The 22,407-nt window shown below is 36.4% G+C and overlaps 1 protein-coding gene across 1 annotated transcript; it reads left to right on the top strand.

The window, feature by feature from the left end:
* Positions 1-2,053: 2,053 nt before the first annotated feature.
* On the top strand, positions 2,054-21,920 carry LOC104522526 (H/ACA ribonucleoprotein complex non-core subunit NAF1). Its single transcript, XM_029084240.1, has 8 exons — positions 2,054-2,091; positions 2,175-2,313; positions 6,529-6,622; positions 10,298-10,380; positions 11,426-11,586; positions 15,451-15,502; positions 18,818-18,923; positions 21,502-21,920. The coding sequence occupies exons 1-8, from the start codon at positions 2,054-2,056 to the stop codon at positions 21,918-21,920; spliced, it is 1,092 nt and encodes a 363-aa protein (XP_028940073.1).
* The last annotated feature ends 487 nt before the right edge of the window (positions 21,921-22,407 follow it).

Genomic DNA, 22,407 nt, shown 5'->3' with positions numbered 1-22,407 from the left:
CCCCGTTTCAGCTTCTGCAGCTTTCTCCTTCCCATTGAAGATGACACTTCGAGCTATATTTCGCTAGGACTTACTTTCATTGTTGAATTAATAAGCCTCCAGACCAGTGGCTGTACGGATATAGGATTTAATGAGAACCTGAGTTTGGTGGTGGTAGCCTGTAGAGTGTCATGGTCGGTTGGGCCACGATGACCCAACCGTTGGATTGTCTTGGTCGATGTGGTCCTGGCAGGATGCTTCTGCATCACTTGTGACAAAACACCTGGAGTGTTATTGCTGCAAAAATCTGAATGTAAGACTCAAGGTATAAGAGTCTACAGATCTTAAGTTGTGCTCTAGTGTTGGCATCTTGGTGGAAAAGCTCATTCTCAACCTACATGTTTTTTATAAAAGTTTCCATCTTCTACTTGTATCTGTGCTTTGGTGTCCAGTATAGTTGGTGAAAGGTAACTTTGGTTACATGTGGGCTCTGTTTCAGTCTTGGGAGCCTGCACACTTTGTCAGCTTCAGTGAGTTTTGTGTTTTCTTTTTTGGCCGTTGCAACAAGATGTGTATGTCCTCCTTCTAACTAGTGCAGGCTGAAATTAAGTCTTGATCTCCTCTTAAAAAGATGATACTGAGCTTCTTTAATAGTTAATGGGTTAAAGCTTGACTTTGGAAGTACTTTGATTGGTTCAAAGTTTTTCTAGAACATCATGAAGTGATTGAGAGTGAAATTCCCAACCTGTAGCAGGGGCTTCACCTGTAGTCTTTTTTTTGCTTCCAAAAGCTGTTACACTGATGTTCAGATGTGTATTAAAGAAAACATTTTGATAGCTTTAAATTACTTAGCTGACTACATGTTTCTCAAACTTTTTTCTCTTTCTTTTTCCTCCCTCCACTAATTGGTTGCTGGTAGTCTGACTGATTTTTTGTCTTTTTGCTATGTTTATTGTGTTCCAAGAAGTCTGTGTTTGGCTTTTTCAAAGGGTTTATTTGTTGTCTTTGCTATCAGCATTTTTTGGAAGAATGTGCAGCAACGGATAATTGAAAGCCATACATTTCCTTCTGAAGGAGACAATGTAATACTAAAAAATCTAGAAGGGAGAACGTTTTGTATTTTATTAATCACTGTGTTTCTGGGTGCTGCTTTGTTAACAGCCAGATCAGGCAAGAAAGGATAGATGGATTTTTTACAAAAGTTTACTTATCTCCCAGTATTTTCATGTAGGGTTTGTAACATGTTTTTACAGTCATCAGGATCAATTACTCCATCCATCAATTACTCTTCTCCACCAGCTCTTGAGGAACTTAAACTTTTGCTAAAAGGAACATGTTGACATGAATAAGGACTGGTTTCTTACTGTTGCTATTTACTTGCGATTTTAAGAGTCTAAGACAATAAGCATCTCTTATGCATGTGGTAGTGAGAAAAATTAAATTACTAATCTGTGTGACTATGTAGTAGGGGAATTCAGATAGGCAGTAAATTAAGAAATTAATCCCTCTTATCTGCAAAAATTAGATTTTTTTTTTTTTTTTGCCTTTATAGTGCAAGATGCATTGCTTGGAATAAGTATTTTATTGACTTCCACTTAGCTTTATGCTAATATTGGGGTTGTACAGGAAGAGTGACTGAGCTATAGCAGGTAGTTTAATGTATTATCTTTGAATTTTTTTTTGTGCTCAGTTATGTCAAGTGATGTTCAATACTGGAAATTTAAGTGGTGCATAAAATGGAAATATGCTGATAATGCATAGACATGATCCTAATTTGGCTGTATTTATCTAGGTATGTGACTATTGTGTATGTCTGACAGAGGGAGTTATGCTGGTGCTGGACTTCTACATGGGATAGCCAGTGGCAGAGACTGGACTAGGTGACCATGGAGGTGATTGCTGTAAGGCCAGATGCACCATTCAGCAGTGAAACAGTGGGAAGCCAAATGAACCCTTGTGGTTAGTGTTTGTTGTGAACTGCCAAAGCTACTGCTCTTCTGAGATTGTTCTTTTTTTTTATGATATTGTCCAGTGGCTTGTAGGTTCAGGAAAGTTGCTACTCTTCTGTATACGAATGTATACATTTAAGAAAAAGGTGTCTGATAACCCAAGGTATTTGAACAATGTATAAACTAGCCACACTTTTTACCTATAATGTAGAACTCTATTCTAACTCCTGTGTTTGTTTTACTCAGTGATACAGATTCAGATAGTTCATCAACTACATCCTCCTCTTCATGTTCTCCTTCAACAGTATCTGATGAAGACGATCATCCAAATGAGAAAGATAACAGATCTTACTGTGTTAAAACAAAAGATGAGTTGCCTATTGATGTAAGTACAATAAGTTATCTTTTAAACCATTTTCTAGTAACCCAACTTAAAATATTTTAACTTAATATGTTTTTAAGTCATTGCACTACCTAATGATTGAATGTATGTTTTTACTCTGGTTCAGATATAGCACAATTAATAACTTAGAATGTCTTATTTTTTTTGTATGTTAAGACCCCTCTGAAGTGAGGTTCCCAGCTTGTTTTAGGTTGATATTTGTATAAATCACAGTTGCAATGAATGAAAGCAAGTTTCTAAGTAAAGTTCTGGATATTTTAGTACATTTTCTATTGTTTGTATATTGCAGGCTTTCATCATCCTTTCTCTGTGTGAGAGACTTGAAGGTCTGACATGTCTTGCAGGCATGTTTCTAGTTGGAGGCCTGTAACTAGCGGTGTTCTCCAGGGGTCGGTACAGGGTCTGGTCTTGTTTAACATCTTCATCAACGACCTGGATGTAGGGGTAGCATCCACCCTCAGCAAGTTTGCAGATGGTATGAAGTTGGGAGGAGTGGCTGACACACCAGAAGGCTGTGCTGCCATTCAGTGAGACCTGGACACACTTGAGAGTCAGGCAGAAAGGAAGCTGATGAAGTTCAACAAGAGCAAGTGCAGAGTCCTTCACCTGGGGAGACATAACTGCATGCACCAGTACAGGTTAGGGGCTGGCCTGCTGGAAAGGAGCTGTGTAGAAAAGGACCTGGGTGTGCTGGTGGACAGCAGGCTGGCCATGAACCAGCAGTGTGCCCTTGTGGCCAGGAAGGCCAACAGTATCCTGGGGCGCATTAAAAAGCGCGGCCAGCAGGTCAAGGGAGGTTCTCCTCCCCCTCTACTCTGCCCTGATGAGGCCACATCTGGAGTACTGCGTCCGGTTCTGGGCTCCTCAGTTCAAGAGGGACAGGGATCTTCTGGAGAGTCCAGCCGAGGGCCACAAAGATGATGAGGGCCTGGAGCATCTGCCTTATGAGGAGAGGCTGAGAGAGCTCAGACTCTTCAGAATGGAGAAGACTGAGAGGGGATCTTATCAATGTCTATAAATACCTGAAGTGTGGGGGCCAAATGGATGGGGCTGGGCTCTTTTTGGTGCTGCCCAGTGACAGGACAAGGGGCAATGGGCAAAAAGTGGAACACTGGAAGTTCCAGACAAACTTAAGGAAAAACTTCTTTCCGGTGAGGGTGACAGAGCACTGGGACAGGCTGCCCAGAGAGGTTGTGGAGTCTCCATCTCTGGGGATGTTCAAAACCTGCCTGGACACTTTCCTGTGCAAAACCTAAGGAAAAACTTCTTTACGGTGAGGGTGACAGAGCACTGGAACAGGCTGCCCAGAGAGGTTGTGGAGTCTCCATCTCTGGGGATGTTCAAAACCTGCCTGGACACTTTCCTGTGCAACCTGTTGTAGGGAACCTGCTTTTGCAGGGGGGTTGGACTGGATGATCTCCCGAGATCCCTTCCAACCCCTGCGATTCTGTGATTCTGTGAATCAAATATGTTTAGCCTTGAGGTCAACGTTTTGAATGTTGTGTTAGGCTTCCTAGAGGTTCAGATGGCATTGCCTCTACTTATATTACCTTATATTAGAGTGGTCATAGAAGTGGGTTGTATTTGTTTTATTCTGCAGTTTTTTGTTATAGGGATGTTTTATGTATTGCAGATCAGAACCTTAATTTGCATCAAGATCCTGTTTTTTGTTTTGGTTCTCATAAATAACATACTCATTAAGTATTGCTGCCGGTATTCCTCATTGTCTGAAGAGGTTTAGAGGAATGAGTTTTAGTAATAATCTGCTAACGGATGGTAAGTTATGCATCATTTGTAATGGATTACAAATTAAAGGATAATACAACACTGTAATGTCAATTTGCATTAACAGTGTATATTTATCTGCTATTCTGTAGATCTCTCCCCTTCATTAAAGAATGCTTTCTGGAATGAGAAACAAGTGCAGTGGAGGGAACAAGAAATTATGAGAAAGGTAGAGGAAAAAAAACTGGAGAGCAAATATATATGGGTACATTTACCTTTGCTTCAGTGCTCTGTAAGAGGTTGTAATGAAGTGCTAGATGACTGCGTGGAAAGGCTGAGACATTGAAACACATTAGTAGTATCAATGACAGGAGATGAGAGAATGTTCTTAATTCTTAAACTGTTCCTCTGGAGACACTTGGAGTAAAGAAAAGCTCTTGGGATATTTTATCCCTGAAATTAATCAAAGATTGAGAAACATACATAATGTTCTGTTCTGAAGGAGTAAAACATCAGAGCAGTTGCTGCTTACAAGTACTTTGTTTTGAAATATGATTAATAGTAGAATCATTAATGCTTCTGAGACATTTCTTTTTTTGCAGCACTGGACTTTTGAACAAAAATCCTTGCTCAAATAGATGTACTTACATATTTTATTTGCCTTTTATCTTAATTATTTATTAAAATGAAATTCATGTTCGTCTGAAAATACTTTGCTCTGATTTTTTGTCACGTTAGCTTACTAGCTTCAAGTCCAAGTGTTTACAAAATATTGTCTTCCTTTTAAGTACTGACCTGACTAATTTAATTGGTTCAGCTTTTTACTAGAGATAGTTAATAAGAACTGTAGTTCTAGCAACTACATTATTTACTGTATTTTTTTACTAAGCCATTCTACAATACTAGAATCAGTCTGTGTAAAAACTATGTAGACTGCTTTCCATAAATTTGAGGGAATACAATCTGAAAATTAAAATGTATCTGTTAAAAATGAAACGTGATGATTAATGTTTTACCCAAAAGTCCCCAATAACAGCTAACTTGCTAAGGCATGGGTCAAAGATAAAAGGAGAGATTAAAGAAAGTATTTAACTGGAATGTCTGCTTAGGGGAAAAAAAACCTGATGTATTAGAGAGTGTTAGTGGAAATATTTTAGAAATCTCCTGCTTAGGGTTGACAGATACTGGATAAGGTATGACAGATGGTACAGTTTACCAATTTGAGATTTATGATCAGAATCTTAGCTTTCTTCCTTCTCGTCTTTGGCCTTTGATTTGCACTGGCATCCATGACTCAGTTTAAGTTTTAGTAGTGAAGTTCATTTAATGCTGGAAAACTTTTTATCCTGTAGAAGGGTGTGGTGTTTCTATCTGAATTCATGTCTTGGCTTTAATGCTATACTGTGTGATCTGGGAAGGTCTTGGCCTCTGGTCTTTGAGTTGCTCTGGAAGCCTTTGCCAAGAACTTTTGTTAAGAGTGAAGATTATCAGGTGAAGTTTTGATAAGACAGGGTGAGATTCTTCTGTTGGAGAGGGATTTTTTTTTTCTGGTGCTGACCTTTAAAAGTGCAGTTCAGTGCTAAGATTTGGACTCTACCTCCAAATTCAGAAGATGTTGAATTTGAAGATAATTCTTACTCTAGTTGCCCTTGCCTTGTATTCCATATAGTCTGTATTGAATTCAGAGCAGTATAGTACATACATAGAAATCTAGTTTATAAGTGAATTGGAGGTAGATGGTGAGTTCAGTGTTAATTACTTTTTGACAGCAGATTTTGATGCTTACATTGGAGGAAAAAGTTTCAGTGTGAGTATTGTTTGTGCAGTACTCATTCGTATATCTGACGTTTGGTGCTTTATTCAGAAGTGTCTCTCTGATTATCCTTTTGTACTAAATACAACCTTTTGCTAAAAATTATTTTCTTTGTATAGGTTGTTGTAATCTTTACATCTTCTGTAATGGTCTGAGTCGTGGCGTAAATGGACAGGCACCATTGTGTCAAATTGGATTATACATATGTGATGTATTTCATACTGTTTTATCTCTTGCTATGTATATTTTTCTGTTATACATTGAATGTGGTTACAAGTTGTCTGATTTTTTGATTACTGATTATCTAATTATTGTGTTGTACATTGAATTTAAATTTATCTAACTTGAAAGTTCAACAAAATTAACAAAATGTCTATCAGTTTTTGGTTTTCTCCAGTTGAATAAAATTTGTTTCTACTTTAGTTGCAATGGAAATATGGAGATTAGCATCTCAATAGAAAAGGTGTCTTGAAAAGTGACGTTCCCACACGATGAGTTCATTTAGGATTATTCTGAAAGATTCAAATCAAACTAGACTTTTTAATTAAATCTTCAAAATGCTAGAAGGTTTTTCTAATTGTCAAATTTGTGCAGCAACAGAGCGATGAATGTCTTAGTGTAATGAGATTATATTCTGAACAGTGACTTGATATTTTCAGGAACTGCCTCCTGTTGAAGATTTATCAATAATTCTGCCTGATGATGTTGAACTGAAGCTCTTTGGGACAGTTTCCAGCATCATTGAGCAGCTAGGTAGGAAAGATACGGTTGCTTTGTTTTTAAAATAATAATTGCATTAATTGTGTACTTGACTGTTACCTCAAAGTAATAGTACTGCAGCATGCTATTTCAGGGGGTAGTGGGTTGCTGAATGAGAACTCAGACTAACAAATGACATTTGTGTTGAATTCCCTCTTAGTTGGCTTACATCTTCTAAAGATTAAGATACTATGACTATTACACATGTGTTTTGGTGTGACTTTCATGTTGATTTTTTCATTAAAAAGCCTTTTTTCACCATGTATTAGGATCTTTATATAAATTCTGGCAACAATAAGATTGAACATTTGCAGTATTTTACGAAGTCTTCCAGATGTACATGCTATATTTGAATTATCTCTGAAGATACAGGAGGTATATAACTGCAAATGCAGATATAGTACAGTGCATTCCCAAGTGCTTGCTTGTTAATGTATGTGGACAGGAAAATGACTTGTTTCTTTAGCCTCTGTAGCAGTGCTTGTTGGGTAATTATTATATTAGGTATGGGTTTTTTTTTTCTTTTAATTCATCCCACTTTTGGACACCTTGACCAAATAGGAGCTGCCAGTGTCAGCAGTCACAGGACAGCATGACTAGCATGATTTATAGGTGCTGGAGGGTAAGCTTAATGGGATTGAGGCATACTATGGATGTAAGCTTAACTGCAAGCAGTATGCATTTAGGGATCTTTTCAGATCTGTCTGGGACCTCAGTTTTTGATATATGAAATAAAAATTTTGCTGAAGCTGATATTAATAAAACATCCATAAGATGTTTGGATTTAAGCTTATTTCAGGTATTCCATTCTGCTTGAACTGCTTTCAAAGTAATTTGTGTATGCAAATAAGAAATTAAGTTCAATTTTGAAGTTATTTATGTTGAATAGGGTAGAAAAGAACTAAAGCGAATAACCCTTGCTATTAAATTTTCTTTTATTGTAAAGACTACAGGTAATACAGGCAATTCTTTTACAGTATTTTTGTTGGTGGTGTTGTTTTTGAGTTAGATTTAATTTCATTCATGTGCAGGAAGCTGACTTCAGAGTGTGGAAGGTACTAATCTGGTCATCGTCCTTTTGTTCTATTTTGCCCTTATTGATAATAATGGGGACTTCAAGAAGACTATTTTCAGCTAAAATGATAGCTTGAAAATAAGTTAAAAGAAACAGTTGAATCATAGTTTGCAATTATTTTTTTATCTAGTATGTGAATGTTTAAACAAAGCTGGTTTTAAAGAATTCAGTTTTTAAAACTGTCCTTAGTTTCTAATCCTCTTTGGTGCCTGTAACCTTTTCAAATCCTGTCAGTTTACTGACAGGTGAATTCTTGAGTCTGTACTCTGCTTTATGTAACTGAAATATACGAAGTGTTGAATTTAGATTTGGTTGGTGAAAGTTAGAAAGCAGACTGATAATCATACAGGAAATAAATGTAAGAATAGAATAAAACCCCAAGATACCTGTGTTGGTTTTTTTGCTTTTACTAGCTTGCTTTGTGACTTCCTCTTCCTATGTGTTTGCCTCTCTTTTCAGTTATTCTGGAAACAAGTGTCAGAGTGGCCTCAATTTCAATTGTTTTATGGCCAGAATAGGGATGCAGCCAGCTAATTGTGGGTTAGCGTTTGATTTTTGAGCTAAATTGATACCTGTGTATACCAGGTTTATATCTAGTATGAGGGAAGTTAAGGTCTCATTTGGAAATCACAAATATTATTTTGACACAACACTCAGTATCCTGAACACTTTCTATCCCTTTAATGTATCAGAAGCCTCTGCTGTTCTCTGTGGCAAGTTTCCAAGTTAATCAGTCTGCAGTGTGTTATACCTGTAAGTTAGCTCTTTGATACTATGAGGTGAATTTGAGGCTAGAACAGTATAGGTTCATGCTTGCTTCACACTAGCTAAAAGCAGAATGACAGAACTTCCTGTGAACTTTAACTTCTGCTTAGCATATTAGAATTTAATACAACTGTTGTGTTTTGCTTCAGGGTACTTAGAGGAGGGAACAATTCACTGTGTGGGTTGTAGCCTAGAAAGTAAACAGCTCTGGTATGTATGAGAAACCTACCTTGGAACTGCACTTTGGGCCCTGGAAGAATAGAAGTTGAGAATTTTGGGTGGATTTGGGGTATGGGGAGCTATAAGTCAAATAGGCTCTATGTGATAATGTTTTTCCTGGGTTTCATGTGACTGGCATGACTTATGCTTTCAGAATACTTTCCTTAGCCTACTGTAAGACTTGGGACTATATGTGATCAAGGAAGTTGAGAGCATTCTTTGAGAGTTTTTGGTGTGTGGATTTTTGTTGTGTTTTGTTTTGGGTTTTTTGTTGGGGTAGGGTTTTTTGTTGTTTTTTTTTTTTCCCTGAATTATGTTTCTGATGAGATTTAAGCAACACATTGAGTTCTTTCACTGTATGTTTTAAGTTTATCTTGTGCCTACCTTTAAGATTTCCCTACTTCTCTTGAAATTCAGTGATCTATTAAGCCTGTAGCATTGTCACCGGCTTGCTTGGCATGCCATAAGGTGTTTGCAGATTGAAATAGTAGCAAAGCTGGAGTTTCAGCTTGATGAGATGTTTATTACTTTAAGTCCTGTTAGGTAAGTTTATCAGTGATAATCTTGTTAGTTTTTGTTAGAGTCTGAGTGATACTAAGTGCTTGAGTGACTTTATTTGAGGATGGAGAGGCACTGGGAATGCTTAATTGAGCGTTGTTTTCGAGGTAGAAAAGATTACCTACAGAATCAGAATTTTTTAGTGTAATGTTGCTAGGCCTCTGTGTTGACAGATTTAAGCATAATTTTTTTAAAGGAAGACCTGATATTCCTGTAGACTGAAGCGACAAATGTGAACTACTACCAAAGAAGAGTGAACAACTCTAAAGATTTCATTAAAGAATAAGCTCTTTATGGCTCTGAATCCAGAAAACCTAAAAGCCTGTATATCAATTTATATATTTAATGGATGAAGAACATGCTTCTGTGTCCATTTGTAAGTGTTTAAGTCTATTAAGTGTTAAGCTTTCATATTTTGAGCTTCTAGAATGACTTGCTTTATGTGACCATTCATACCATCGTTAATCATGGATTAGACTCAAATGTAGTATGAGAATGTTATATGACATTAAATTGCGTAAATGTATTTAAAATTGTGTATCTGCATGCATAAATGCCACCACCCGTTGCTACTGTGACTCGACTGACAGACATCTTTTGTGTTCTGATCCGATTCTTATGACTTATTAGGAGAAGCTTATTCCATTTAATTTGGAATGCTAAAAGGCACAGTATGCACGTGCATCTGTACTCAAAAAAACAGATATTGCTGCTATGGACTTCATTAAGAAACTTCCTGGGTAAATACAACAGATATCTCACACATACGTATCTGAGACGTCTCTTACGTACCTGTCATCTGGTCTCCTTTGTTTCTTCACTCCAGAAAACAACAATTCTGGACACAAATGTAAATCTTACTACTCACATATCAGAGAAGGGGTGTACAATTGTAAGTAGTTTTGTGTATGTACAGTAATTATCCGGTGGAGCTCTATGAACTTTAGCAGACAAATGATGGTGTGGTTTAAGTTACTCTGTAATTAACTACATACTGCTGTTGAAACTTGAAAGTTCTAATTGTTTTTTGTGGTTTTTTTTTTCCATTTTAGTAATAATTGAATCACTGAGAGGCCTACCTCCAGTAAATGAGGAAAGCATAATTTTTAAAGAAGATAGGCAAGCAGCAGGAAAGGTATGTGTAAAGCATAAAAACCTGTTATTCTTATGTAAAATTCAAATAATTATTTTATGTTCCAACAAGTAGTGTTGAAGTCGACTAAACGAAATATGATGTTTCTGTAATATGTAGTTTTGCTTTGTGCTTTTGACTCTTGCTCATCTGTTGTTTTAATCTCAAGATTTCCTAGCCTGAAATTCATTGCATCCTTAAAGAATTACAGTGTGTGATGAGTTTCTGCTATTTTATGAGAGTGCTTGTGGAGAAGAAGTTGCTTTCAGATGCATGATGTCTTCAATAACAGGCTGTGCTCTTTTATTGCCAGGAGTTGGCAGCAAAGTTTGGAGATATTAGTCAAGTTTCAAGAAAAATGGGGAAAGTTTACATATCTATGCTCTGCTGTTGCAATTTAAATCCAGTGTGTGCTTTATGCAAATATAATGAAGAATGTCTGCTGAGAGGGATATTAAATTGAATTTTGTATGTTTTCTGGGGATAGAAAGCCACCATCTAGAACAGTTACTACTGTGATATCTTTGAATGCTAGGTGTGAGTGAAACAAAAAACTCAGCCTGCAATTGCAGATGTTATGTACGACATTCTCCGCTCTCCACAGAGTTGGTGGACAGGGGAACTGACATAAACGTATATTGTAAAGATGAACTTTGAGGAATAAATGATCAGGAGATTGTTCCAGGTGCAAGAGATTTGAAAGCATAATGGAGAGAGAAGAACAGAGATTTGACAAAAGGAAGGATTACTAAAGTGGAGGAAGTAGACAGTGAAAGCAGCGCAGTTGTATGGGCAAAGGCAACATTAGCGTGTGAGAGAACTTTTCCACATCGAGACTTAAACAGTAGCTGGGGAAACACACTGTGAAACAAAATATGGTAATAAAAGTAAAACATAAGAGTAGCTTTATGTGATACTGCATTTTGAAAATATATCAAACTTCTTAACTGCGAAGCTTTAAGATGCTTTGTATTTGTCTACAATGACATTATCTGTCTATTCTTGGTGGTTTATTTAAACATTTAATTTTTTTTTTTTTGTATTTCAGGTATTTGAGATATTTGGTCCTGTTCTACATCCTTTTTATGTGTTAAGATTTAACAGCTCTGAGCATATCAAAGCAAAAGGTATTAATGTGCAGGATAGCATGTATTTTGCTCCATCAGTGGAAGACTTCACCCAGTATATATTTGCAGAGAAACTAAAACAGTGAGTCTGATTTCTTTTCTAATCTGTTTATAATATAGCCAGAATTACTGGATTAAAGTTGAGCCTTGAGTGAGAAACTGTAGGACTAATCTTGACACTAAAACTTTTATTTATTTTTTTTTTTAGATATTCTCAACTGTGGAATAACTGTTTTGCCTTTCAGAACAGTACAAAGTAGCTGTAAACTACAGGCTTCTAAAGTGTTATAATTAACTAAAGTTTAGTAGCTTCTTACACAATTTAATATATTAAGCTTGCTTTCTTTCCATGTTGCTGTGTAACCTAAAATATCATAACCAGAAAAACATTGCTTGATACTTCCCTCCCCAACACCCTTTCACACACATACGAATGCATGGATTTTGCAAGCTGAATTTTCCAGATTTTGTAGTTCTTCAGATTCTTGTTTAGTTTCATAACTTATAATAAACTTGTTTGAATTCTGAACAAGTTTGTATTTATTTGCTATTTGTATTTCATGTTATAAGGCCAAAACTGAAATTTAATAACCAATAAATCTATTGTGCAGTTGGAGAATAACCATTTTATATGAAAATCAGCTGCTGTAAATTTGTGAGAGGGGAGGGATTTGAGTTGCAGTGTAGTGTGATGTTCAGAAACTTCTCAATCGTGTATGTGTATCCAAGTCTGACTGAGGAAAGTAGCCTGTATGAACAGGACTCGTTGCCATTTAAAAGGAAGTGTACTCAAAGATACAGAATAATAAATAAATCATAATAAATGACTGCTAGACATTAGTATTCTAATTATTGATGAATAATTGTCTAAAATAGCTATAGGTTAAAAAAGTCTTTTGTCTTACAAGTGACTTCATCTCTGTTTATTAGGATTATTTCTCATCTGACGTGCACGTTTTTTCTGACTAGAGCCGATAATATTGGTGTCTGCATTAATTGCAATTCTACCAGTATTCATACTGAATAATTTTTTTTTAGTCATGCATGTGTAGCTAAGCTTGCAGGAGTCTTTTTTTTTTTTTTTTTTCTTTCCAGCCTTTCAGCTAAGACCAAAATAGATCACTTTCTTGCTCTTTTGCTTGTTTGTTTTTCTGCAGCATTTTGATGCCAACTGGTCTTTGATTTGTGCTGTTAAACTTTGTGGCTTAGCACAGTAACTGCACAGACTTTAATAATTTACTTACTATATCAACAACTGTGTGCTGTACTCAGCATCTGAGATGTGAGGCTCATGTTTTAGTTTGTTACATGCTTTGCAAATAGTTTTAGGAACTGTTTGTCTTCTGGTAGTATTGTGCTGTCATACATGGTACAAAATTGAACATTAGGTAAGGTGTTTCACACTTTCATGACTTTAACAGCACAGCCGAACAGTGCATCAGGTATTGTTTCTTGCTCTGCATTAACCTGAGCAGTGTGAATACCTGTGTAATCTGATGTAAAACATAATTTCTGAATAATGTGACCTTAAGTTACATTTCACTGAAACAGTATTTTATTTGAGTATTGTCAGTAAAGGCTCAAACTTCTGTGAGGCAATTGGTACTATTTGTTGAAGCTACCTTTTCAGAAAGCAGGTGTCGTTGAAAAAGTATAAAGAATTTTGATTTCTGATCTATGCTGTAATATCTGTAGAAAGAAACTCAGATGGCATGGATAATAGAAAAGTTGAGCTTTGGTCAGTGCTTCACAAGAAGGCTGTTGGGCCTTAGCAGATTGCAAATTTGATAACGAATGATTTTTGTTTTCTGCTTTTGGTTAGTTTTACTGTGTGCAGACCAGCTTGTGTAGTATTACAGGCTTAAAGTTTTGGAACTGCTGTGCCAAACTGTGATGGTACTTTGAAAAGGAGAGGAATCAGTATTAAGATCTGAAAGAAACCTTAAGTTTGAAGGTTTTTCTGAAATCTGGCATACAATCTGCTTGTATTGTACAAAGTTGCAGTGCTATGAATAAACCTGACTCTTCAGAGCAAAATAAATGAAAGTGTAGGCTAAAACTTATTGAATGCAAAATAATTTATTGCTAAATATAGATGTGTTGTATTGCCTGAAACACAAAATAATTCTAAAGAAGCCTCATGTATTTTCATGATTCCTCTGAGTCACTTTTTGTTCGACTTCCAGATCTTACAGTATCTGAGTTCAGAAATCAAAGAATTACTATCCTCTTCTTTGTAGAAGATTATTGAATATCTTGGAGCACAAAAAGTGTTTTGTATTTTGCTGAAATGGGGAAGGCTCCCTTGGGAGAGTGATAAGCTGCCTGAAGAACTTTTAAATTTTGCAGTCAGTAGTACTACATGCTGCCTAATGACCACAGGTCTTGCAGTTTCTTGCATGGTCTGGTATTTCTGGCAGGCATGTAATGTCCAAAAATAACAAGATGAGAGGGAGAAACAAAGAAGTTGATTCATAATAAAAAAAACCAAACAAACAAACCAAACCAAACAAAAAAAAAAACCCCAAAACTGCTACCTTTTCATTGTTGCATAAGTAGAGAGTTTTTTGCAGCTGATAAATTACTTACATAGAACCCTTATCTTCCTTTCCTCCCTGTAGCATTTTCTTCTAATTGAACTTCAAAATGACTTGCATGCTAATACGATTTGCTCATAATCACAAAGGTGATGTGTCTTTATAGTTTTCTAGTGATACTTAGAGATCGAGCTTCAGTTTTACGGTTAGGGGTTGAGGCACGAAGTCCCTCCAGAGGACTTGTCAGCATTCTCAGGGGCAGCCTTTGACTGAGGGTCTCTGAAGTCCAGGCTTCCTAGAGCCGATGGTTATGTACTTTGATGTAGTTACTGCTGTTTGATTGCTACTTGATGAATACATCAAAAAACCCCTTGGTTATTAGAGCACTGATTGAAGACTTTTCACACTGAACATCTTGGTGTTTTTAACTGTATAGTTCTGTTTTGCCAGTAACAGTTTTCAGTATTGCATTATTTTTTATAGTTTGTCTGCATAGATAAGGATTGTGTCTTGACATTTCAGACCAGAATATATTAAAGTTGTGAGCAATGTGGAAGAACCTTCCATAGACTTTAACAGTATAATTTAAATTAGTTCTGCAAATTTTCTTGCAAATCAAATAAATGATTTTTAGTGAAGTTCTTAAAGTCATGGGTAAAATAAATGGTACCACTTCAAATTAATTTTGGTGCTTATTGGGCAAGTCGATTGAGTTTTTGCTTCCTTAAATGTCTTTTAATAGCTTTTTAATTTTGTGTTTACAACAAAATAGATGATGAAACCTAATTATCTAGCTAATGCTGCATTAATAGAATTGTAAGCCAAGCTTAAAGGTTTTTTTGGTTCCAGATTCACTCCACTGTAGGTGTATTTAAAGCCTCTGTCCTACTAGACTACTTAATTGTCCTTTTAAACTGGAGATATATATTCTGAAACCAGGAGAGTAAGAAAGCTTGTGACTGTAGTCAGCATAAGAAAGTTTCAGTGAACTACCTCAGTTCAGGTTCAAAGCAATTTAGGTTCAAATTAATATGTTGAGAGAATATTGATCAAAGCCTAGTATTATCTGTGTGAAATGTTCAGTCTTCACTCAAAATAGGAAGATTTTTCAAGTGACATATGTAGTGAGGTCCTAAGTTGACACGTATATTACTATGTACTTGGAAACAACACTAAAAAAAAAAGCCTCTTTTAAAACAGGCATCTCCTGGTGTAGGATATCTGATACCTTGAAGGAAGTGTTACTGTATTTCCTGCAGTACAGTTCTTGCAAATTTTTTTGGTCCTGGAATATGTTGCTACTACATGACTCAAGAGATGTCTCATAGCTTCCTTACCCCATCTTCCTTCATCTTAATTGTCTAACTTGTCATTGTCATTTTTCTAAAAAAATTTTTTTTTTCTTTTAGGGAAAAAGGTTCAGATGCATCCTGGAAGAATGACCAAGAACCACCACCTGAAGTAACTATAGGGTTTTTTTTTTCATTTGTGTTTTTTGATAATACAAGATATATGTAGAAAAAAATTTGTGCAGAGTAACTTATAAACAAGTTTATTTTTTTATGCAGACAAGAGTCTATCCTTCATTGAAAAGAAGGTCATGTTTTGCTTGAAAAGGCTTCAGTATGAGCTGTCTTTTTCTACTTGCTTTTGCAGTTGGGAAAATGTGTATTTTTATCTTTGGTTCCTCTGGTCTTTCAAAAACATGTTTGGCAACTTGAACTTCAGCTTTGAGTAGCAGTGCTTTTACCTTGCCTAATATTCTGCTAGGGGATTTTTGTTCTTGCTGTTCTTTCACTGCAGTTTTGTCTTTGTCACAAACAGTTGTTTGTCTTTAAACACCTGCAGATACGCTCTGCAAGGCATCTTGTCACTCAGGAGAGTCAACCAGTTTGGTATCATCAGCAAACTTGCCAATGGTGTGTTCAACTCCTGCATCTAGATCATTGGTGAATGTACTGACCAGAACTGGCCCTAGAATTGAACCCTGAGGAACACTGCTGGTAATCAGTCACCAGCCAACTGTAGCCTCATTCACTACAACCCTCTGAGCTCTGCCCTTCAGACAGTTCATCACCCAGCAAACCATGAACTCACCCATCATTGAACATTTTGTCTGAAATGATGCTTGAGGGACAGTATCAGTTTTTGCATTTTCGGTCCTTATCCCAGGCCAGTTGTTCTGGTGTGAAGGAGAGATGATGTCACATGGGTTCTTCTGTGCTTGAAGATAGGTCCTGTAATAACATATAGTCTGAGCGGCGTTAACTTCTCTCAAAGAATACTTGTCTGTAGGTTCTGACTGTAAATTGCCTTCCTTTCTTGGGGAGACATAATCTCACAGAGAATAATAATTTGAGAATTAGAAGTGTTGCATGGAATTGGACTGTAGGTATGTGATCAATAGAGATGTGAAAGACTATGTACGCTTAGAAACTTTTGGCTAGTCCTAGCTTTGTTTTGTCCAACAATTTTCTAGTGATAATGATACAAAATGTGCTAATAGTGAACTCTTTTTTTTATTTTTAGTTGTATTTTTAAAGCTGTTCAGGAGGTAAGCTTGTAAATGTGTAATTTGAATTTATAGGAACCTAAGTAACTTTAAAGCTTGGCTAAATACATTCCAGCAGTGAAGTTGTCTGCAGATACAGATTTATTGCTTTTTCCAAAGTTGGTATTTATTTTTCAAGGTTTTTCTTAATTTTGATTGATACTGTTACCTTCAGGTTAGAATCTGGAAGTACAGGGGAAACTTTAGGTTCACTGTATTTCACTGTAGGAAGGAAGGAAGCTTGAATGAAATCAATGATGGCAAGGATGGGTAAACTTAATTGCTTTTTATGACACCTTTGTTTCCATGGCTGTTCTGACTTTGTGATGTGTCTGTGTGCTCTGTTTTGGAGAAAACACCAAATCTATCATCTTGTAATCCTTAATTAGAATAATCTTTGGATGGTTCTAGCAGTTACAGTTTACACTAAGATACCCAAACTGTGACAGCTGATGAAGCTGATAGAAAGTAGCTTTTGCTGTGAAGGTAATAGCTGTTGACAAGGGTGGAGATTAAATTTAGTGCTACTGATGCTTGAAATTGTCTTTTAAAGCCAGACTCGTTTAAAGCCCTCAGCTGGCAGCTGCTTCTATAACTTTTTCTGTCCAGTTCCCACAGTAAACTCCATGCAATTGCTGACATCAGTTCTTGCTGTGATACCGTGAAGCTCTATTTTTTGTATGAACATTAAATTAATCCATGTTAGGCCTTTTATGCTTGTTACTTTAAGGTGTATGATAAGTGTTCCTTTTCTGACAGGCTTGTAATTAGCCCACCTTAACTTTAGATTTAGCAATACAGTCTCCCTTGGCCTTGTCTTTAGGGTCATAGGATGACACTGTCATCTGTATACTGCAAAGATAGCAGGAGGAGATAAATATGATTTCTCTGTGAGGCAGCTTTTATGGAATGTCGCATGGAAATTAGCTAGCAATAGGAGATACCTGTTGTTTATTTCTGCTCTTCTGGAGGATGGTGTATTTAAGTCCTTAGAAAAAGCGGGAGTTAGTGAAAGATTTTACTTCAAGGTATATATAATCTTGTATTTCCATGTGGCTTTTTTTTTTTTTTAGTAAGAATATAATCCAGTTATGTAGAAGAAGAAATATTTATATTCAGAATTAACTTTATATGGCTTTTCTTTAGTGCAGTGTTTTTGAGATGCATGTTCTTCATATACTATAGTGATATATCAGTAAGTAGAAAAAAACATTCCTTTCAGAATTGGGAAGGGATGGAGGGGAACAAACCCTACTCCTTTAAGTCCTACGAGGATGCTGTTTTTCAGGGAACTAATGTTGCTGACAAATTTCTTTCCTGTCACTAATAACTTTTCCTCATTTTAAATGTAAGCTAGGATTCTAAAAGTAGTAAAACCTTGTGTAACAGGAAAAAATATCGCAGTAGCTTTGAGTATTATTAAATTACATCATTCTCCAAGGTTTGAAATTCCTTTGGAATAACACTGCTATTGCAAGTTTAACGGGAACAGTGTTATTAAGTGTAATCAGAAAGTTCCAATTTAGACTCGAGATATATTTTTAACATAATTTAACTGTGCTAAGTATTGGTTGCCAATTTTTTTTTTTTAAATGTGTATCTGAATTTACCTAGTCTACAGTTTGCCCATTGAAAGCTTTTTCTTGACAATGACTAGCCAGCTCCCTCAGGAATTCCCTCAACTACAGCTGTATTACTCTTCCTCTTAGTTTTGTTAAAAGCCAGGTAAATATCCTGTCTCTTAGGGCTGCTTCTTGGGAAGAGTAAAATAGAATCCTTGGTAGGCTTTCCATTGAATTACAATTACCTACATGTTCCTAAAATCTTTGCTGTTGCAGTAAGCTGTGCAAGCTACACATGAATTTCAGTTGTTTTGTATGTTGTGCAATAGTTGAATTTTTTTTTCTTACTAACATGTTGGCAATCAAAAATTTGTGTTCACTACTTGAATGTTGCTGGTTTTAGGAAAATTAGAAGGAATAACTGAGAATTATCTAATTGTCTTATGAGAAATCTGTGGAGTGTTAAGTTTTTGATTGGGTTGAGAAGCCAGCTGGACACGATGGTTCTTTGAATGCAGAATAGGAAAGTGCAGCTTTAATATTCTTCTAAGCTGACTGCAGGATGGTTTGTTTTTTAAATAATGATTTATTGCTAGAACTGAAGTTCTTTGTTCAGTCTTCATATGGCTTCATTCTCCTTTTTTTTTTTTTTTTTTTAACCAGGCTTTGGATTTCAGTGATGATGAAAAAGAGAGAGAGGCAAAACAGAAGAAAAAGAAGCCTCAAAATCAAGGAAGGAAGAAACTCAAATCAGAAACAAATGCATCAAGTGAGTGAATGCTATGGGAGAATGCTTTTATCTGCTAAACTGAGTTTGAAATACACCGTGATATCTGTCTAAATTCTCGAGCTTTCATGCAGTTTATCAGTATTTCTGTGCTTTTCAAAGTTGTATTTCTGACTTTGTGGCAACATTCCATATTTTTAAAAAAGTAAAACAAAGGGTTTTTCCATTAAACTCTGGAAGAAAAGTGGTATAGGAGCAGGACAGTTGTCAGAGGAGATTCAAAGGCTCTTACAACAGTGTCAGCTGATACAGTGAGATTACAGAACAGATGGCACCTTTTGGAGTTTAGAGCTCGCTTATTGCGGGAGTTACTGAGGCTCAAGTTCAGCTTCAGCCTTTGAGTGCCTGGAGAAGATAGAGGAGGGGATGGGCAATTTTTGACAACCCAAGTTTTTTGATGATCGGGGAGAAGACACAAGTCTTAGATGGGGAGTTTTTTCCTCTATCTGAAAAGGATACTCTTCCTCACCCATGACATGTAAATACTCTTCCTTTAAAATAACTTCTACTCGCGTAGCCTACTGAGAACCTCTCTGTTTACCCAACACAGTCATTATATAAACAAACCTGTAGAAGTTTAATAAACTGTGTATAGTTTTTCATAATATACTGAGCCATCTTCACCTTCCTTTCTCCTGCTGTTGATAGATCTATTCCAGGTGTGTATGCTTGCAGCTGTGCTCTGTTTGCCATAGCCAAATTTTTCTTTGTGTCTTCTCTCATGCTTCTCTATTGAAAAAACTTTTTGCTTTTTAGTTGCCATTTTGGTTGAATAACTTAAATCACATCCCCCTTTCTCTGTTCTCACTGGCCTGCCTCTGTTGTATGTTTTTTGTACCACTCCCTTTAAATACTACTGACTCATCCCTTTCCCGCTTCCTCCTCTTCTACTGCTTAAATATGAGGTTACTTCAACTGTCTGCATCACAGTGCTTCCTCCCATTGATTTTCTTGAACTGACTCCTTCCATGAGTTTGCTGCTTTTCCTCTGTAGAGCTGCTAGACATTGTGCCCCACTGAACCCCTTTTCTCTTGATCTAGCAAGTCAGTAACTGTCCTGTTAACTGTTTTACTCTGTGTACAGTACATCCCTCCCTTGTACCCTTTAAATAAAGCTGTGATCTTTTTTGAACTGGCTGTCATCCTATGGTTTTGTCAGTTCTCCCTTAAGGGAAGGATCTGAATTGTGCCGTACTTTCCCTTCATTGCTGATGGTTATTTTCTCTCCTGGTTTCTCCTTCCCTAGCATATGGCATGTTTTCCACCATATCCTTATTCTGCCAGCTTATTGCAGACCTGCCTTTGCTGAGGGCTTGTTGAGGCTGTTACTGAACTATGTTCCATAACTGAGAACACAACGGGAGAAACTGTCTTGATCTGTCAAGGGAGTACAGGTTATGATTTGCTGTGTTTTTCTGTAAATAACATGGTATAAGTTGAAATTGTGCGCAATTTAGTTTGGCTGTGGAATTCAGTAACAAGGATATCTGGCAAATTGAGGCGCAAACTCGGTCTCAGCGGGAGTTTTGCTTGGTTGCATCTTCGTAAAGCTCCGAGTATATTAAAATTGTTTCAGTGTTATAGTCTTTGATAGGAGAAGAAAGAACAAAAATAGTCACTCACGTACTTTCACTTCAGTGCTTCTGAGAGTACTGCATGCACCAGAGGAGTCTAAGTCCTAATCCCCCACGAAAATGAATAGGAATTTTGGTATCCAACTACCTTTCCAGGCTTAGCTTTTCAAAGGTAAAATGTTTCTTTGTAGTCTAGTGCCAAGGATTAGGTCACATAAAATTTTTTTAATTTTTTTTTTTAAATTCAGCGATTTTGTGCGGTGTTACGTCCTCAAATATCCTTTTTCTTGCAGCCCTAAAATCCTGTAGAGATCATGTTTTGGTTTAAATTCTACAGCCTTAGCATCTCTTTGGAACATTTTAAATATTTTGGTGCTCTTAAGTTTGAGGCACTTATTCCACATACAGGGAAAAATTTATCTTTAAAAGATGAATGCTGAAAGCTAGCTGCTGAAAGGTACAAGTTGCCTTTTTTCTGATAGAGTAAGTTAATTTTATTATTTTGAGTTTGAGTAATTTCTTGTGTCCTGTGTCTGTGCCGCAATATAAAATCAGATCTGAAAGCTGTATACCACTTCAGTGTAATGTGGTGTTGATTTCTCTTCAGTTTTTAAATGTGTTGCTTTTAAATCTTGTTTTAAACCAAAGCTTCCAGAATACTCACAGTTTGAGTGTTCCTGTGATTCATTAATAGAAATGAAAAAGCCTGGAGGGGAAGAAAGTGAAAGATCTTTTTTAATGACTGAACTTGCAACCTTCAGAATAATTCTTTCTATACTACTCTAGTAAATGAAGATGAGTTACTAAACAGTAGACTTACCAGTATTATTTTGTCATTTATATATTTTTTGCCAGTAATATTTGTTGATAAACTTACTCTTCAAATTTTCTTCACTTTGCCTTGAAAGGCTTCTGAGGCCTAAACTTAATCTTTCCAAAATAATATTAAAACTGTGTGGGGTTTTTTGTTTTGTTTTTCTTTTAAGGTGAGAATAAAGGATTTCATCAGCCAATGCAACAGCCTGCTTCGGGTTACTCAAGGGGATACCGTGGCAGAGGGTTCTCCAGGGATCCATTTCTTCCTCCATCAGGCCCTCCAGGTTTTTTGAGACCACAAGTAAAAGCACCACAGCTATACTCTTCAGACAACAGAATACATCAGGAATCTCCGGTGTTTCCACAACCTCATAGAAAAGAAAATCCAATGATGCAGCAGTATCCCTTTCCTCCTTCAGTTTTTGGTTCTGTTAATGATGTGCGTCAATTCCACCTTCCACCTTCAAATCTGAATATGATTTGGACAGACCCGAACATGTACAACTCGTCTTACCCGTTTTTACCACCTCCACCACCACCCCCTCCACCTCCTCCAGATAACCATCCTCCTCAGTTCAGGCCTTACTAAATTTCCATGAATGTGCATAGAGAACATTGCAATTTAAAGGGAGGAAGAACAGGCTGCCAAGATTTTATTCCTGTATTTTGGAGATGCTTGATTTTTCTGCAACAATAGAACAAGTGCAGAAATTGATGCTTTGTGGGACATCCATAGAAAACTTTCTATTATATGTTTTCTGTAAGAAAACTATATGATAAAAATAACTAAATATTAAATATAATTAAATGGATTATTTTTGTAATATCTACTAGTTTTGGATGATAAATAAAAACTTATTGGAGACTGTTATGTAGTGGTGGAAATCTATCTTGTAATAAATTTAAGAGTTTAACTACTAATAGTGATGAGCATTAGTCACAAAGAAGGTATTTTAACATTTTTAGAGTGATTGTATATTGCTATGCTTAAAGCATTTTTCTCAGTTTCTGCAAATTTTGAAATCTGTATGCATAGAAACTAAAAAAGTCTGATACCTAATTTTTAAGCTAGATTT

Source organism: Antrostomus carolinensis, unplaced genomic scaffold, assembly GCF_000700745.2.
Source record: "Antrostomus carolinensis isolate BGI_N321 unplaced genomic scaffold, ASM70074v2 scaffold1443, whole genome shotgun sequence".
Taxonomy (NCBI): domain Eukaryota; kingdom Metazoa; phylum Chordata; class Aves; order Caprimulgiformes; family Caprimulgidae; genus Antrostomus; species Antrostomus carolinensis.
Note: the sequence above shows the minus strand (reverse complement) of the source record. Positions and strands in the feature narration are given on the sequence as shown.